The sequence below is a fragment of the Diaphorina citri genome, unplaced genomic scaffold (genome assembly GCF_000475195.1).
Source record: "Diaphorina citri unplaced genomic scaffold, Diaci psyllid genome assembly version 1.1 scaffold225, whole genome shotgun sequence".
Lineage (NCBI taxonomy): Eukaryota > Metazoa > Arthropoda > Insecta > Hemiptera > Psyllidae > Diaphorina > Diaphorina citri.
The window spans coordinates 537-20,585 of NW_007377662.1; the positions used below are offsets into that span (position 1 = coordinate 537).

General features: G+C 36.2%; 1 protein-coding gene across 1 annotated transcript in view; it reads left to right on the forward strand.

Moving 5' to 3' along the window:
* The first annotated feature begins 521 nt into the window (after positions 1-521).
* Positions 522-20,049, forward strand: part of LOC103506294 (histone acetyltransferase KAT7-like) — a 33,365-nt gene continuing 13,837 nt past the window's right edge. The window contains exons 1-3 of the mRNA XM_017442797.2: positions 522-779; positions 3,338-3,563; positions 16,906-17,012. Of these exons, the coding sequence (XP_017298286.1) occupies positions 522-779; positions 3,338-3,563; positions 16,906-17,012 (591 nt within the window). The remainder of the gene's footprint in view (positions 780-3,337; positions 3,564-16,905; positions 17,013-20,049) is intronic.

The window sequence follows — 20,049 nt, forward strand, 5'->3', positions numbered from 1 at the left end:
CAATTATTTGCTATTCCATACTCCCCTTGAGCAAACACTTCTGCCCATAGACGTGTAGAAAATTATTAATCGTAATCACTAATCATAATCACACACACACACACACACACATCCATATTCCTCTCCAGATATCTAAAAAGTAGTAGGAGACTTGTCTTCTGGTATGTAACATTGGTGTTATGTGACAATATTTATTTCACAGAAGCATGTGAGGTGACAGTATAGGTATTTTTTAAAATACTTGCTTCTCATAGATTAAGACAAAAAAATTAATAGAAAGGTTCTCACCTATAGTATAATCAATTCTTCGAGATATCCTAAAAAGGAATAAGGAAAGCGTGCAAAACATACAAATCACAAATAGGTACTTCATTGAGACGTTCTGTTTCATCTTATTGATTGTGCCGGCGGCGGCAGCTAGTGCATCTCTGCAGCACAGGGAACGTCTAGACATTATCGACCCCCTCCCTCCCCCTGGGTCCCCAACCTAGGTCATTACCCTTCCCTATGCTGTCACTGCAATGCGCTCAGCAGCAGGATCAGCAGAGAGGATGGTGACGGCATTTTTATATATGTTTTGTGTGAATTGTTTCCTCGTGTCCGGTGATATTATGCAGTACAGAGGACATGGGGCAGTAGACATGGTGGCTGCTGGTATTCCCGAGTGTATTGTAATCTTCCCGACCTGGACACAGTTTTGTGTATATTGGAGTCGTAAAATTCTGGAAGAACGCGACGGTAATGGTCTAGCATGCAATGCAGTAGGATATGCGAGAGAGGTAATCACTACGAGTGCCCATTTTGAAAATGAGCTTATTTTGTTCCAAAATTACATAATAATGATTATGGAGCATGTTAGAAAATTGGAAAATTACCAAAGGCTCATAATTGTCCAGATTGCATCTTACATGGCGGACAAAGTGAGTGCCCATTTTGAAAATGAGCTTATTTTGTTCCAAAATTACATAATAATAATGATTATGGAGCATGTTAGAAAATTGGAAAATTACCAAAGGCTCATAATTGTCCAGATTGCATCTTACATGGCGGACAAAGGTACTTAGTACATAAGACTACATATTTGTTTTTCAACTTTTCCGTATCTCTTGGATACTTTTGTAGTCCACGTTTTCAACTCTTCAGCTATTGACTTGAAGACATAATCCAATTTTGAGAGCACACTCCGTTCAAGAACCAGTAATTCTCCTTATGGAATGTAAGGATTGAAGTGTTCTCCGGATAAAAAGAACTACAAAAGCTTTTTCCTGGAATTTGTCTCCACCACTTACGTGGGACTTATTTTCATGATGTACCTAGTTGAGGTGCGTATATTTCTCTCAAAACTTCCGTAAGCTAAATCCTCATACAGAATTATACCCACTGTGTGTCTCTCGCTCTAATCCACAGGATTCAAGTATGGATAAGCTTCATCTTTTCCTAGTACTTCAGCTAGAGTCGATCCAATAGCTTTTTACCACGGAATGTGATGTATTGAGTCGTATATCCTTGGTGTAGGTATATTGTTTTATTTCACTTGGGATGTTTTGGAGGTTCTGTTTGTTCCCTAATTTCCCCTTCACAAGAATTTCTCAGTTTTTCTTGAACCTTGTTTGGTCTTCTTGGCAACATCCTCTTAGATGGATAAGTATTTCTGCATCGCAGTCTTCTCAAAGACCTTAGAGCACCCCAAGTCGGTAGGGGGACCCAAGAAACTAGTCAAGATGTGACCCACGCTATTGCTGAGTTCAGATGGTTATCATGTTGAGCGTGGACATAAAACACCTTGCCCCTTGTCCCACCTAGTCCACCCTTCATGTTGATTTGTGGTGCAACCACATTGGTGAAATGAGGACACCACTTAGTTATCCAGGTACTTCTTTTTTTAATGTCTCCAAACAGGTACTGGTTTTTAGAGGAAAAAGATGCATTAAAAGAATTTGCAAGAAAGATACGAAGCTGATTTATTTTTTAATCGAACCTGGTGACAGACGACTTGAACATGAGTACTTGGCACATGCAGAAGATCATTTCACAAGGACACCACTTAGTTATCCAGGTACTTCTTTTTTTAATGTCTCCAAACAGGTACTGGTTTTTAGAGGAAAAAGTTGCATTAAAAGAATTTGCAAGAAGATACGAAGCTGATTTATTTTTTAATCGAACCTGGTGACAGACGACTTGAACATGAGTACTTGGCACATGCAGAAGATCATTTCACCGACAAACAGGAGAAAATCCTGCATAGGAATGTCGTGTTATGGTGTATTTGTTCTTCCTTACACACTCACAGTGTTCTGCTCTTCCCTATGTGCCCATTAGGTGGAAAGCTCACACCATTGTGGCATTGTTGGTAGAGAATACTTACTATTGATATTGTTCTAAACTTTTCTAAATAGGGTACGAGTATGTTCATGGAGTAAGATTAATTATAATTAACTAGAGAACTTTATTCCCGCGATAACCATCATTATTTTATTATCTTTATATCTAATAATGGAGTGGTAGGTGGGTAAATATTTCGAAGCCAATTCTTTCTTCAGTTATCTATCGACTATGTTCCATCAAGAAAGTTATCATTCTGAGTGACGTGAGAGCCTGATTAAAAAATAAAAGATGTCATAATATGGCAGTGCATAATCCTCGGTTTGCCCACTATTTGCCTTGAGAGTATAATTATGTACAATATTATCAATTAAAATTAAACACCTTTTCATTTGGCGAGAATGTGTCTCTTTCTCTTTCTCTCTTTACATTTTTCTATTGGTACGTAAATCATGGGAGCTGTCATAGTGTGAGCCAAACGATCGCTCTATTATAATTATCGCTGTGGTGTGTGTGGCCCTGCTATGGACTCTCTCTTTCTCTCTTTACATTTTTCTATTGGCACGTAAATCATGGGAGCTGTCATAGTGTGAGCCAAACGATCGCTCTATTATAATTATCGCTGTGGTGTGTGTGGCCCTGCTATGGACTATTTCAATTTCTCTACTTGAGGGTGTAATATTTTACAATCAATACGTGCAATGTACATACTTTTTACCATTATTATTTGTATTGTATATTATTCCGAGGACTTTGGCGGCTTTATTCTTTAGGTATGTTCCCCTTCCTTGCAGATCCTAAACAGCTGCAGGTTCCTTTCTGTTGGGACGCAGGTCATCTGAGGCCATCGCAAGTGCAATGTTCAATTGCAAGATGTGGTTCGTTCTGAGCTTTCTTGATTCTCGTTAGAAAGAGATAACATTTTCCTTGTCCTCAATGTTTAGGACTTCGACTAAATGAAATTCTCCATGTTCATCTCTAACTCAATAATTCACTGTGTAAGAATTTATTCCAGGAAAACGACACTTTTTTCTATCTCTTAAACTTTCCAGGAAACTTCTTAAACATGACCTCCTACGTGTGTATTGTTTCAGGTTACTTGCTGACGAGAACGGAAGGCAAGATTGGATCTCCAGAGAAACCTCTGTCAGATCTGGGTTTGATCTCATACCGAAGCTACTGGAAGGATGTTCTTCTTGAGTACCTGAACAATCTGGGCGGAAAACAGATTTCAATCAAAGGTAAGTGAGGTTCGACTGGAATACTCTGTAAGTGTCCTAATTTTACTGCCTCTTGCTCAAAAATAACTATGTACTAGGTAAATGTCAATGACAGATTTTCTCAAGTTGTGAAATATACTTGATGACAATCTCTGAAACCATATAAAAACAGAATGCATCCTCTTGAGATGTCCTCGTAAGTTTCATCGCTTTACACATAAGGAACCGTTACAAATTCGTTGTGAATGTCTCCCTTTCAGTGCCCTCAATCATCCGTATTCTTAGTGCGTCATTCAAAAGAATGACAACGCATCCAGACTCGAAACACATATTGATAGAAATGTCAAACAGATACAGATGCAATGAGAAAGCGCTTGACGTAGTAGAAGGAGAATGATATTTGTCCTTCAGTGCCCTCAATCATCCGTATTCTTAGTGCGTCATTCAAAAGAATGACAACGCATCCACACTCGAAACACATATTGATAGAAATGTCAAACAGATACAGATGCAATGAGAAAGCGCTTGACGTAGTAGAAGGAGAATGATATTTGTCACAAGGAATGTCTTGCGTCCAGATTGACCTTTAGAAGAAATTGGAGCCGTGGAAAGATGAGCAGATTGATAGTTATGTGCTGTACTGAAGACACAGTAGGTTCCGGGGGAGAAAGCAACAAAAACAAAGCTGTTGTACCTGGGAGTAATTACTTGGTTTGTTCTCACTTTTGACTCTGTACACAAATACGAGGTATTACTTACGGACCATCTGGCTTGTTTGGTTCCAGTTGGGCACTTTATTTATCCGGTGCATATCATCTGTAAGACGGCAGGCTCGAACAAGACACAGTAGGTTCCGGGGGAGAAAGCAACAAAAACAAAGCTGTTGTACCTGGGAGTAATTTTATTACTTGGCTTGTTCTCACTTTTGACTCTGTACACAAATACGAGATATTACTTACGGACCATCTGGCTTGTTTGGTTCCAGTTGGGCACTTTATTTATCCGGTGCATATCATCTGTAAGACGGCAGGCTCGAATATAAGTGTCAAGTACAATAGTCTTGTCAACTCATGAATTGAAATGTGACTTTCTTAAGCTAGTAATGCTAGTGAAAGATGCTTCAATTAACCCTATTGAGCAATAAAAACTTTATGGGTTTCGTTGCTATTGGGATGATTACTTGCAACAACTTAAATTACTCTATCAATTGTTTGTATTGTACAAAGTGTTTAACATTGGTAATGTCTTTCAGTCAGAACTTATCTCGGTAAATAACCGTTTGTAAAAGAAAAAAAGTGACCTTATTCAATGTTAAATTACCTGTCGCAAAATAGGTGGATTTGATTCACTTTAGAATGATCTTCATTGGTAGCAGTATCATAATAGTCTTGTCAACTCATGAATTGAAATGTGACTCTCTTAAGCTAGTAATGCTAGTGAAAGATGCTTCAATTAACCGTATTGAGCAATGAAAAAGTTTATGGGTTTCGTTGCTATTGGGATGATTACTTGCAACAACTTAAATTACTCTATCAATTGTTTGTATAGTACAAAGTGTTCAACATTGGTAATGTCTTTCAGTCAGAACTTATCTCGGTAAATAACCGTTTGTAAAAGAAAATAATAGAAAGTAAAAAGTGACCTTATTCAATGTTAAATTACCTGTCGCAAAATAGGTGGATTTGATTCACTTTAGAATGATCTTCATTGGTAGCAGTATGACTGTTACCATGATACCTTCTTTTTTTAAGCGGATAAAAAGCTAAACACGTTCCTGTTTTTAAACCCCTTTCTTTATAAGCACACATTTTGCACACAAAAAAATGCAGTTTGCATTATTTAATATAGGTATATCACTATCATTATTATTGGTACTTATTACAAAGAGGCATCAAGATAGTAAGTGCTCACTATCAGTATCCAAAAAAATACAGCCCAACTTTATGACTTCCTAAAGTAAAATGAAAATTTCAGCCGTTTGCAATTCTGTTTTTATGTTAGAATTTATTTTCTGATGTAATTATACGTTTTCCTGTGTAATTAGCGAAAACCTGTGCTTGGTCTGTGTGGCAATGGCGATTGTATGCAGGGTTTGTAAGTCTCTTTTTGTTGATGTTGACTATAGAATACAGGGTCGATGTTTTGATCGGAGCTTTTTGTAAATTCTGAGGCATAAATCATTAATCAATTTTCCATGTGAGAAACAAAGGCGGCTTGTGCAAAGTGGTTGACTTATGGTCTTCAACAACCAACGCAATGGCTAAAGGTTTTAACAGTGGATGTTTTTTTATTGATTTTGCCAGGACCTCAATTCGAGAACATTGATTAGACTTTCCACTAGTCAAAAATATTCTGTACCAGTCAGTATTTTAAAAATATTCCAAGCCCAAGGGTTGGTTGTCCACCTCAGTTCTTGTCTGCATTCATTGTTACCTTCTTTCTTTTCTTGAAATATTCTTCTTGTTCGTTATTATAAAAGCTCGAGATAAATCTCATGAAACATCAGATATTTTCAGTATTGAAGTAGCTCCCTGTTTTTAACATAATGAAGAAGTTCGCCACAATTCTGAACCTGTCTGTGACCCAGAATTAAAATAACAAGATGGTGGTCGTCTACAACAGTCCATTTTTATTTTTTTTTTTTCACTCCAATACGATGTCACGTTCTTTTTGGAATATGCTTTTTTAAATAGTAGTTGTTTGCTCTTGCTTAATCTTTGAGTTTCTTTTTGTCTCTGAAATTTCGAACATTGACCCTTGCGAGAAAAAAAAAAAATTGCTTGTTGAATTTTAATCATGAGATCAAACAGCGCAGCGTCCACATAAACCGTGATCCAATGCTATGTGAGTGCTCTAATTAGCCTAATTGATAGATTTTTGGTATATTTGCGATTTTTTGACGATTGAATCCCCATGTTTTAGTTACCTTGAGCAAACACTTCTGCCCATAGACGTGTAGAAAATTAGTAATCGTAATCATAATCACACACACACACACACACACACACATACACACACATACACACACACACACACACATCCATATTCCTCTCCAGATATCTAACAAGCTGGGTCCGTCCCTCCGGGAATTTTTTAGCCCGTAGTTTATTACACACACATACACACACACACACACACACATCCATATTCCTCTCCAGATATCTAACAAGCTGGGTCCGTCCCTCCGGGAATTTTTTAGCCCGTAGTTTAGAATTTTTGAGAGAAAAATTAATTTAACCGCAAGTTTTGTTCGCAACTGCTGACGACAATGGAAACAATATTTCATAATCATAATACAAGTTGTTTTTTCTCCAACTTTTGATGAAACTTTTTACAAAACAAACAATAACAAAATCGAGGGAGGCGAAACATAATTCGATTTTTTAAGCGCTCAAGGGTAATTAGGTGGAGAATGTGGAAATATTTTTGGCTGCAGAATTTTTGGGAAAGTTCTTTTGATTTCTCATCCTATCAAAGGTTGTTCATCTTTGCGATGTAGATAATATGTAGATAGGTTCTTTTCAAATGTGTAAAGTTTCATTAGTAACGTTAAACCAAGAATGAGGATTGAAAGTTTCAGTTAAAGGAAAAAAGTTTTCGTCTACTTTCAACGATAGAAGCTAACGTTTCTTGATTCAAACCTGTTCCTTGTGCAGAGTTGGTTTCAGTTAAAGGAAAAAAGTTTTCGTCTACTTTCAACGATAGAAGCTAACGTTTCTTGATTCAAACCTGTTCCTTGTGCAGAGTTGGCTTGATTGGAATGCAGGAATGCAATATTTATTGTTGCAAGGAATGTACCTATATGATTACCATTGTGTCGTTTACCTATACATCTGCGAGCTCTCTATACTAAGCTCACTTTTCTCGATTAAAAATAATCTCAGGTTGCTTTAAATACTTTTTACCCGAATTACCCGATTTATTGTTGCAAGGAATATACCTATATGATTACCATTGTGTCGTTTACCTATAGATCTGCGAGCTCTCTATACTAAGCTCACTTTTCTCGATTAAAAATAATCTCAGGTTGCTTTAAATACTTTTTACCCGAATTACCCGATAAAAGTACATCACCTAACAAAATAAAGAGAGACTTGGGACCAAACATATGTTTACAATTCAGAATGAAACCCTAAACGCCCATTATGTTCATGATGACTAATATTCAAATTAATTACAACACCTCCACGAATATTAGTCTGAAACCATTGCAAGGTCAAAATTTCGTTGCGAAGAAATCAAATTTGCATAACATGATTATTATTTGCTTTCCTGACTTTTCAGAGGAGGTACAAAGAAAGCTCATTACAACATTGTACAAATATGGGTATGCGAAATTGCTTAAGAAATTTTACCACCAAAAGAGGGTGTTCTCTGATGGGGACTTACACATGAACCTTGGATCTCAAAGGATCAATATCCTGAATATCTCAGAAAAGAAAATTTAAATCTAGGTAAATGTTTTGTTAAAGAGCAAATACATCGAAAAATATTCATCCTTCGATAACGTTATTACAAAACTTCTCGAAAAGGTCCTTGTGTTACTTGTATATGAATCAAATAAACCGCTATGAGACTTACAACTTTCAAGTATGCCATGTCTGTCGAAGTAATGGAAAAAAAAAGCATGAACTAGATAAAACACTAGGGTTCTTTTTCTTTGTTTTCTATGGCAAAAGATAAGGAGTAAATACAAATAAATATCACAATAAAGTGTAAGGTAATAAATATTGATATAAAACATGTTAAGGAGAGAAAAGAATGAACGCTCTTGTCGTAGATATACTAGTCTAGACTCTAAAGCTCTAGACATTTGAGAGATCGATGCAGAACAGAGGAGAAAGGAAAAAGAGAAAGAGGAGGAACAAGGAATGCGACGAGAAAGATCTGCAAGCATGAACATTGAACGTTTTATACTGGGGTCCACAGTGCCATGCTCCATGTGACATTTAGTTTGAGCTGGTAATATTTCTGGACCTCCAAGCAGGGAATATGGGAAACATAAAAGAAGAGCTTTATGGTGATAAAGCTCTTCGTAAATATCCTATTAGACCTCTATTGTTGAATTTGTTGAACATTTCCCCGTGTTTAAACCTCGTGAAACATTCAGCTTGGCACTGTGGACCCTAGTGTTGAATAAGAAGAATAGATTGAAGAATGCAATATTCATATTGGAATTCTTGGAGGATACGCTACAGGCGATTTGAGCTGGTAATATTTCTGGACCTCCAAGCAGGGAACATGGGAAACATAAATGGTGATAAAGCTTTTCCTGAATATCCTACTAGATAACTAGACCTCTATTGTTGAACATTTCCCCGTGTTTAAACCTCGTGAAACATTCAGCATGACACTGTGGACCCTAGTGTTGAATAAGAAGAATAGATTGAAGAATGCAATATTCATATTGGAATTCTTGGAGGATACGCTACAGGCGATCTAGGCTAATTGGGGCAGCTGTTTCGTATCTTTACAAAATTAAAAACATCTCCGACTGTCATCTTTTAAAAGTCAAGTACATGAAGCTCCCGACAAAAATTCCATAATCTTTTAACGACTGTAATGAGCCTGCTTCTTTTCAGACTCTACTAAGCAGGCACTCGACTCCCAAGATAAAATAAAATATTAAGGAGCGCGGTAGCGCTCCGCCCCGCCAAGTCAAGAAAGTTTGACCGCGCTACTAGAGATATTATACTTTTAACGACCGTAATGAGCCTGCTTCTCTTCAGACTCTACTAAGCAGGCACTCGACTCCCAAGATAAAATGAAATATACATATTTCCAAACCACACAGATATTGTTGAGGATGCTCTAAGCCCTAAGCTAATAGGTATTGAATATTGAATCCTCAACTGAAACAGCTGATGAAGTACATTCAAAAGCCACATGAAACAAACATAAGACTGTTGTATAAAATACTGACGCTCTACATATTTCCAAACCACACAGATATTGTTGAGGATGCTCTAAGCTAATAGGTATTGAACATTGAATCCTCAACTGAAACAGCTGATGAAGTACATTCAAAAGCCACATGAAACAAACATAAGACTGTTGTATAAAATACTGACGCTCGGTTTCATACTTTCCAAAAGATAAGCTAAATGCTGCAAATGAAAGACAATGGGAATTGTGTTGGTTTTTAGGCTGCTTTTCTGGGGGGAGAGACAATAATATAAGGGATTAAATATAAATAACGTGAAAATTGCTGAAAATATTTCAATGTTGACAGAACAATGGAAACAAATAAGAAGAGGGTAGAAGTTTGTGGTAGCAGTTTTGTCCTGTTCGCCAAATGTCTTTCTGTTATTGTGTACAATACAATGACGTACATCTCTCTGCGTTAAGTCAGGACAAGACTCGGAAAAAACTTCAAATTCACAAAGACAGTGGCTACCATTTATACTCGTCTGTACATACAACTAAAAGTTTCTGTGTATGACTGTATGTATTTTTCACTTGGAAATTGTTTCAAATTCTAGTAGATGTTTTCCAAATCCATAAACTGATCAGCTGATTCAAAAGGCATTTACCTATCTCATTAAGAACAATTTGTTAATATCATTATCAGGCATACATTTCTGTCATATCTCGTACCATTACTCCTTTCTTCGCAATGTTACCAGATTTAATCAACAACAACAAGTCTATTAGGCTTCAATGAAAAACATCAAAAATTGGGAGGGGGATATCATCTAGTTTACACTATACTATTAGACCATAAAGCTTTTTGACACAAGTTATTTCCCAAAGTCAAAGAGAACAAAATAAACAAGCAGGGTCCGTCCCTCCGGGAATTTTTTAGCCCGTAGTGATTAGAGAAAATCATTTACTTCAAATTCACAAAGACAGTGGCTACCATTTATACTCGTCTGTATACATACAACTAAAAGTTTCTGTGTATGACTGTATGTATTTTTCACTTGGAAATTGTTTCAAAATTCTAGTAGATGTTTTCCAAATCCATAAACTGATCAGCTGATTCAAAAGGCATTTACCTATCTCATTAAGAACAATTTGTTAATAACAGCTTTTCGGATGTCAAGTTATCAGACGAAAAAAGGTTTGAAATTGGAAGCTCGCCATCTTGGTTTTGCTGACCTGAATATTTCATGCGTCTTTGTAGGTTACATTGCAGGCAGACATGAAACAAAGCTGTAGATGGTCTAATTGTTTGACAAGACAGACAGATATTGCTGTGGAGAAATTCAGCACACTCGTAAAAACAAAATGGAGAATTTTCCACTAGATGAGTTCAATTATTCATTGCTCATTGCTGGTAGACAATTTTATATTATTCTCTTTCCCTGTGTTCTTCATTCTATAAGGTTCTGCAGATCATTATTATGTTGTGTTCTACCATTATTGACCCTATTGTGTCTACAAACTTATTCACTCCAAAGGTAATCATTTTGACTTTTCTACTCCTGGTAAGACATTTTTGTTAAAGTTTATATCCGAATGATCGGTCATTAGTTCTTCTTCGTTACTTAAGGAAGCTTTTTCATTCTCATGATATTATCTTGCATTGTTATCACGGATGTTGAGAATTGCTGGCAATCCAGCATTAAGTCATTTTCCTTGCAACTCAACCGAATGGTCCTGCCTCTCTCAAATGTGAATGAATCGAGTACAGCCCAGAAAGAAACAACTCAAACTAGTCATTAACCTCGTCCAAACAAATCAACTCGAGGAACAAAGCTCTGGATTATATAAATACTTTAGATTATAGTAATTATCCTGTACAAAATGCAGTAATTTTAACATCTATTAACTGCGTAAACGATTTAGCGAAATGGCTCGCTCAGAACAATAACATCTTATCAAAATAGTCAAGAAGTGTATCATAATGGTGATTTTATTCTAGACGACTCAATGTTGCATTCGGAAGTTGAGAATCATCATTGAGTTGTAATATACATTTGAATATACAGTCCGTTGTAACTTGCAATATATAGTCCACTTCTTTCTCGAAATCCGCCTCTTCTCAGAGGAAACTTAAATGAAAACCGAAGAACGATTAACAATTTTCTACGTGATATAAATGAAAAAGTTATGCTCGTCTACTCTATCTACATTTTTCCCGTCCTTTATTTGCTCATCATATTTTTCTTTTACCTGAAAAAACCTTCTTTTTTTAAGCGGATAAAAAGCTAAACACGTTCCTGTTTTTAAACCCCTTTCTTTATAAGCACACATTTTGCACACAAAAAAATGCAGTTTGCATTATTTAATATAGGTATATCACTATCATTATTATTGGTACTTATTACAAAGAGGCATCAAGATAGTAAGTGCTCACTATCAGTATCCAAAAAAATACAGCCCAACTTTATGACTTCCTAAAGTAAAATGAAAATTTCAGCCGTTTGCAATTCTGTTTTTATGTTAGAATTTATTTTCTGATGTAATTATACGTTTTCCTGTGTAATTAGCGAAAACCTGTGCTTGGTCTGTGTGGCAATGGCGATTGTATGCAGGGTTTGTAAGTCTCTTTTTGTTGATGTTGACTATAGAATACAGGGTCGATGTTTTGATCGGAGCTTTTTGTAAATTCTGAGGCATAAATCATTAATCAATTTTCCATGTGAGAAACAAAGGCGGCTTGTGCAAAGTGGTTGACTTATGGTCTTCAACAACCAACGCAATGGCTAAAGGTTTTAACAGTGGATGTTTTTTTATTGATTTTGCCAGGACCTCAATTCGAGAACATTGATTAGACTTTCCACTAGTCAAAAATATTCTGTACCAGTCAGTATTTTAAAAATATTCCAAGCCCAAGGGTTGGTTGTCCACCTCAGTTCTTGTCTGCATTCATTGTTACCTTCTTTCTTTTCTTGAAATATTCTTCTTGTTCGTTATTATAAAAGCTCGAGATAAATCTCATGAAACATCAGATATTTTCAGTATTGAAGTAGCTCCCTGTTTTTAACATAATGAAGAAGTTCGCCACAATTCTGAACCTGTCTGTGACCCAGAATTAAAATAACAAGATGGTGGTCGTCTACAACAGTCCATTTTTATTTTTTTTTTTTCACTCCAATACGATGTCACGTTCTTTTTGGAATATGCTTTTTTAAATAGTAGTTGTTTGCTCTTGCTTAATCTTTGAGTTTCTTTTTGTCTCTGAAATTTCGAACATTGACCCTTGCGAGAAAAAAAAATTGCTTGTTGAATTTTAATCATGAGATCAAACAGCGCAGCGTCCACATAAACCGTGATCCAATGCTATGTGAGTGCTCTAATTAGCCTAATTGATAGATTTTTGGTATATTTGCGATTTTTTGACGATTGAATCCCCATGTTTTAGTTACCTTGAGCAAACACTTCTGCCCATAGACGTGTAGAAAATTAGTAATCGTAATCATAATCACACACACACACACACACACACACACACACACACATACACACACACACACACACATCCATATTCCTCTCCAGATATCTAACAAGCTGGGTCCGTCCCTCCGGGAATTTTTTAGCCCGTAGTTTATTCGATCGTGATTAGAGAAAATCAGTACCTATGTACCTACCTAATTTGTTTAATATTCAGTTTATTATCATTCTTGATTTGATTTTTTGATTTTACTTTCACGTAATGATTTAAAATCAAGACTAGAGCCCGTTCTCCCTTATTCCCAATATAAGGTTCAAGTCACCCATCCATTTATCGGCCTTGCTCGGCGTAGCTTAACATATCTGACGCTAAAACCGGTCTTAAATGATCGACTGAAATGTTATCTAAAACTTTCTCGCTTTGAGTTCATAGGTCGTCGCGACAAAGTTCGAGATCAGAGCTCATTTGTGTGAGAAAATGTGAAAAAAAAAATCCCACAATTACTCAATTAACTTTTTAACTCTTTATCTTCCCCGGGTGATTATATTGAATAAGCTGATAATTGAACTCGAGGCTGGCTTCTGCTTTCAATTCCCCCTACAACTCTTTATCTTCCCCGGGTGATTATATTGAATAAGCTGATAATTGAACTCGAGGCTGGCTTCTGCTTTCAATTCCCCCTACACCTGTCCTTATCATGGTGTCCATATCTCGTGTTAGTTTCTGCATCAAGTACTTCACTTCGCGACGTCGTTGTTCTAATTGTATTCACCGTGCATCTATATTTTGCATTGTGCACTTGGGTCTAGAGTTGAGTGCATGTGTATGCACACTATGCAAGGTAATGAATACAATTCGTTCTGCGAGCGCAGACAGTGGCGATTTGATGGGGCATCTAGTAACACTTGACAATAAACTAACGGAATCACCAAATGAGCCCCCATTTACTCCACGAGTAATTTTTACAAAACTGCAAAGATGAAGATAACAAAAGAAATGTATTTCCATAACATAAGGTCCTAAAAATGCCAGTCTCTATTCATGTGATATGCATCCATTGGTATCTTTTCAGTTGAAAGTTCGCCACTGGAATGCGCCAGTAATTATAATAACATTTTGCAAGTATTAATAGCTATCTTGTAGGAAGTATTGAATTATGTGATATGGAGAATGGTTCAACTTATTAGAAGAAACCATTTTCTTTTCCCAGGATTCCACATACAGCCGACCCAAATGGAATCCTACAGTTTAGATGCAGTTTCGAGATATTTGCAACCGTTTCGATTATCTTCTGTGCCATAAATTTGATTTATAGCCCATGTACTATCGTGGTATGGTCATCAGTCAGAACCGTAACAATAGACATAGTTGGTTTAGTGAGGTTGTTTTGACAATACGAGTACCTAAGTGTAAGTATACTTGACCTTCGGTGAGGAGGGTTTGACATTTGCAAAAGCTTCCTAACTGTCACTAATGTCACTATCACCCACTCTTTTTTCCACTGACTGTAATATTACTTGTTCTGACAGAAATTCAATTAAAATCCCGTTTCCATGGAAATTTTCACTTTCATTAACCCCGCATTCGCCCTAGTTGGAACTTGATTTCGCTTTACGTTGGTGAACAGTTGACTGAACACTCTTAAAGTTTGATTTCCGATGACAATGTGAGTGAAATCAATACGATTCAGGGAGAAATATCAAAACAACTGTGCAAAATTATTACCTGAAGCTATCTTTGCCATGGAACCGTAACACCATAATTAGTTTTATGGCGATTATTATTATTTTAACTGCTAATGAGTTGCCTACTAACTACCTAGTATGTACCTCTGTACTAAAAACTGTGGAAAAACTGTTAATGAAGGGATTGAGACCATTGCGTGGTAAGTTTCCGACTAAAGTAAAACAAAATCTCTTGTCAACCATAGTTCAAAATATTCTCTTCCATCAGGATAAGAGTCTTCAAACTGCACAGCTCTATGTTTCAACATAGTGTTAACACCCTGTACTACATCATTGTGATCTGAAAGTAGACAAATGTAATGTCCCTCTGGTTTGGAATTACTACAGCTTCTCCAGCCACATCACATATTCTGCCTATGTATGGCTTTTACGATTACAGGAAGAGTTCATCTTGGAAACTAAATCCGCTGCATTCCCGTATGCATTTCTTTAAGTACGCAAGGACATTCTTTTGGCCAATAGGGAGTTGGCGAATATTTTTTAATCTTTTTTCATGTGGGTGGGAGGGCGGAGATGCTGATAAAAGCCTTTTTTCTAAACGTTCCTACGTATTTTCCCGTGCAGCCGAGAAAATTGCCTCTCCTATTTCCTCGATGCAAGATGAAAAGTTGCATCACGTTGTGAGACTATTGAGTTTTCGAATAGACTCTTCTTCGATAGTAGGAAAAGCCTATTGAATAGTTGAAGGAACCGAGAATGTTCTATTGACAAAGTTTTGACTGTTGTACAAATTTTGACCTTTGTTATAAGAACCTTCTTTAGATTTTTTCCCCCCGGACATCCCGAAATGGACGTAAATTGGATATCATCTTTGAACTAGAATACTGCTCTGCATCCTCTTTATTTCATTTCATATAAAAACAGAATGCATCCTCTTGAGATGTCCTCGTAAGTTTCATCGCTTTACACATAAGGAACCGTTACAAATTCGTTGTGAATGTCTCCCCCACATCTCAGTCCACAGACAAGCCATCATTACCCTTATTCCAATGATTTATTCCCTGACTCCAAGTACAGACTGACAATAGAGGTTAGAATGGAGGGTGAACGTCTACCTTCCCCCACACTTGATGTTTTTGGAGTACAAGTCACAGCTTCTGAGAAGAAACAGATGTTTTCTTTTCTCTTCTCCTTTTAAGATATCTGCTACTACAGGGTTAAGTGATTGGACCTCGGAAACATTTCAAAGTTCTGTTCATTATCGTGTCACTATTTTGTCCTTGGGTATTTCTTAAGTTTCATAACTTTTACCTTCTTATTTATTATATTATGTGTTATCTACCTGTATGATATTCCTATTATTGCAATATGAGCTGTTTATATCACCATTATTACATTATCTATCACTCACGAAAGCTCCTACAAGTGTAGCCTTTGGTCTGACGCCTAGACGACTACATTTTTTGGATTTCCCTATTCCCAATAACCATGATGGTGCTGATTACGGGTTCACAACAACTAATGAGTCATGACTGCTTGAACTTTGACATAAGAACGCTGGAGACCTATTAATAACCTATAACTTTTAGTTTTATGAGTCAGAGTTAAAGGCATTAGGTGCGTTATGGTACTTATGGTAATATGGACAAATCACTTGGTGTTTTCAAATGGGGTTATTGAGTGTTCTCCTAAGTACCAAAGGCATCTAAACTGAAAAGTTGGAAATAATGTAAGTGTGCCAAGTTGAATTTTGAAAATACCACCAAGAAGTGAGGTCTCTATTTTATACTAAGGGAATTATGTCTTGATTCAAATATGTCAGTCACCCTGTATGTATTTATTATGTCTACATCCCTTTTATCTAAGTAAAAGAAATATGGAAGTTATGACAAATTTAAAAATTAATTTAATCTAAATAATAAGAAAGTAAAAAAAAAAATATTAGAACACCGTAAATTATTTGTTGGTGGTACAGTTTATACAATATCCTTAGGTGTTTTGCTTACATACATTTTACTATATTGTCCATAGAGACTTTGAGAACAGTTATTGTCCATTGTGTTCGATTCTATTATGCCGGGCACTCTGATGGACCCAGATCTGTCTGTCAGACGGTCTGAGTGTGAGTGGTGGAAAAATCTTGAGACCTAGATCTATCAGACGGTCTGACGCTTTCCCCGACTGTCTGATAGACCTGAGCGTGAGTGGCCTGTCCCCATAACGACCAAAAAAAACTAGTTAAAACCCCCGCCCAAGTAAAAATCCGGAGTTTCTCACGGTGAATTCAACCCTTGACATGTCAAAATGTTGATCTCTGAATTGTTTCTCTATGTTTCAGATATGAGTCAGGAAATGGCAATCAATGCCTATGACATTGTGAGCACCCTACAAGCCCTGGGCATGATGAAGTATTGGAAGGGTAAACATATCATTCTCAAAAGACAGGTACGTCTTTTAAAGTCATACCCGATGGATAACGGCCAGGTCTACAGCCTCATGTTACCATGTTCTTGGTACAAAAATTAGCTCTGTAAACCGCCTATTGGCTAAAAAGGACTTTTTGACCAATCAAATGGTTTCATATGGATTTCAAGATGTAAAATAATCCAGAAAACCATTCAAAATGGACTAGTATGAAGATAGTATAATGTCAACATGAGACTGTAAACCGGGTGTTAGTTAACCAAAGGATTTACTTCACAGATAGCACACTGAAATGAAAAGGTAACAAAGGGTTTTTCATGAGCTGACCTTTGGGTGACTTGGTTTCCAGTATATTTTTCCTCTTTCAAGCTTTAATTTAGCTTTAGGTTCTCTATCACCGTTATCAAGACAGTTCTCACTTCCCTACGAGTCTATCAATTTACATCCAAGCTGTATTGAGCCTTATCATCTCATTGGATTCATCTAAAGAATGTTGGTTACGTCCAGTACTTGTACATCTCGAAGATATGCTGCTTGATGCTGTGTATTGGAATGTTGATAAAGAAACATAATAATTAGAATTAGTAGAGTGACTCTTTTATTACTTAGCACAATATTTATAACACCCCACTAGGACTGGAACGTGGTACTTAATCTTTCTCCTTATCTAAACCAATACCAATGGTTTTACTTGCATTTCTAGTTCTCTTCGCTCTCTCGTTAAGTTTTAATAGATTCACTCTTGAATGCAATTATGAGTTTTCTTTATAGTGCAGAAGACAGCATTTTTGTTTCTGATCACTGATCAAGCATCAGACGTGGTCTTCAGTATTTCAATCATCTCAAACGGACACTCATTGTACGTATTCCCCTTGGCAATCTCTTCCATCAAGTTCCCGGTGCTCTCTACCATTACGACCTGTCTTGTGATCATAAAAATCAAAACACTCAAGTACAGCTTGTAATTTTAATGAAGCAGTTATTTCTCGTTTCATGTGAGTCTAATATCTCATTGTCAATTACATTCAACAGCTTTCTGCTTTATTTTACCTAATGATCATCACAGAGGAAGTGTTTATTATTATTTAAGTCAGAATCTCTTCTCTGTTCTCTCTCTGTATGTGTACTGCTCTTTTCTTTAATTAAAAAATATGAAAATTTTATTATAGTTATGAACTTGTGAGCTGAAAACATCAGGGCTCGTTGTGGTTGAACCAGAAACAAGAATAATATTTCATAGAAAAGTGCGTGTGTTGAAAGCACTAGCAGATAATATCCCAGAACGTTTACTTGAGTACAATGTGATTACTTTTCTCTGATTAAATGTTAAAAGTAATAAACGGTCAAATCTGGAGATTCAGATAAAGGAAATAACGTTGTTGACAAATGTTGGACTTGGGTGCGGAAAGGTAAGTTAAGTATTATCTGTTAATGAATGGTTAAATCTCGTGGATAATGCTTATTGCTCTTCAAATTTTCGTACTTTACTCTCTGATACTTGCGTTTGTTAAGAGTTATCAGTATCATTAACCCAGATACGACTTCGAGGTAGATTCAAGAAACCTCGCCGATGACTCATTGGGCGCATTAAGATAATAATTGCATCCAAACCATTTTTCACACCGACTTTTGCAACTCCGCGGGGCATGAGAAAAAGTTGTCCTCTTTATGTCTTTATACTTCTCATTGTGTATAAACTTCGCATATATCTCACCTATGACAATATGAGGCCGCCGCACACCCAGACACCTCCACAACGGATATGTATAAACACAGGTGTGGGACTTGACAACAAATGAACCTCCGTGAAACAAGGCCTGGCAAGCAATTAGTTAGATGAAGTGGTTGGCAGCGTTTCTTTATTTTCTTTTGTTTTATTAGGTCTCATTATGATAATTATTAAAAATAATATACAATAAACCTTTTGTTTTATGCTAATGTGGAAACACGCTCTGTGCACTTTGCACATCGTAGGTAATGTGAGGTAAAGGAGAGCTTGGTATCATTAAAATAAAACTAGGATGCGTTGAGCCGTGCGGTCAGTACATCAGAAGACGAGTTGATGCGGTCGCCACGTCATCACCATTAGAAAGCTAGACACGAGGATAGTTAATACTTAGTATAGGTACATACTTTATATAGGTACCTTGTAAATTATTAGAAATAATTAAAAAAAAATATATATATATATATATTCTTTGTATGAATAGGATTACTAGATATTGAATAATAATATTAATAATTATGTAGGTACTTTGTTATGTATATAGATCTCATCAACGCATAGCTCCTTTGATTTTGTTAAAATAATAATTTTGAAATTGAAATTTGATTTGGAAAAAAATGGTATTTTCAAGTTCATTTTCAGAAAAAATCTCCCATCAAACATGAGTATTTTGGTAAAATAATAATAATAATATCGTAGGTTGGTATGTACCAGTTTGTTAACAGTCATACATACCAGAAGAATAACTTATAATTTGTTAAATTTGTGTTTACACTAAACATAAATTACATTATTATTTTTATTTTTCACCAACTGTTACTTTTTCCTTGTTTCTCTTTGAGAGATAGAAAAAAAATGAACTAACATTTGTCTTGGTGATGGTGACAAGTGTCTTTGGGAATGGTTTATGTGTCGCCAAAGATACTGTGCTACTAGAATGTTATGCTACAAAGTTCTTTATTAAAAAAGCTAAAACTTTTCAACAGTTGTAATGAAAATGGTGAACTTTTATTTTCAGTTAAATCTATTTTGTCATATACTTAAATTATATGTGTGTACATATTACACTTGCTAATGTACGAGTGCATGGGAACTCCTACCTAAATACTGGGTTAACTCCTTGAATTTGATGGCATATTCGTTCTCTTTTGACAAAATTTTTGATGGCAAATTCGAAGAAATCAGGCTGTATCTCGCAAATTATTGGTGTAAAAAAAGTGGATATAACTTTCGAATTTTTTTGATATTGGCTTGTCACAAGCGCATATTTCGTGAACCATCATTCCTAGAACCCTTACATGTACACCGATCGATTTCTCGTGAAAAGTTACA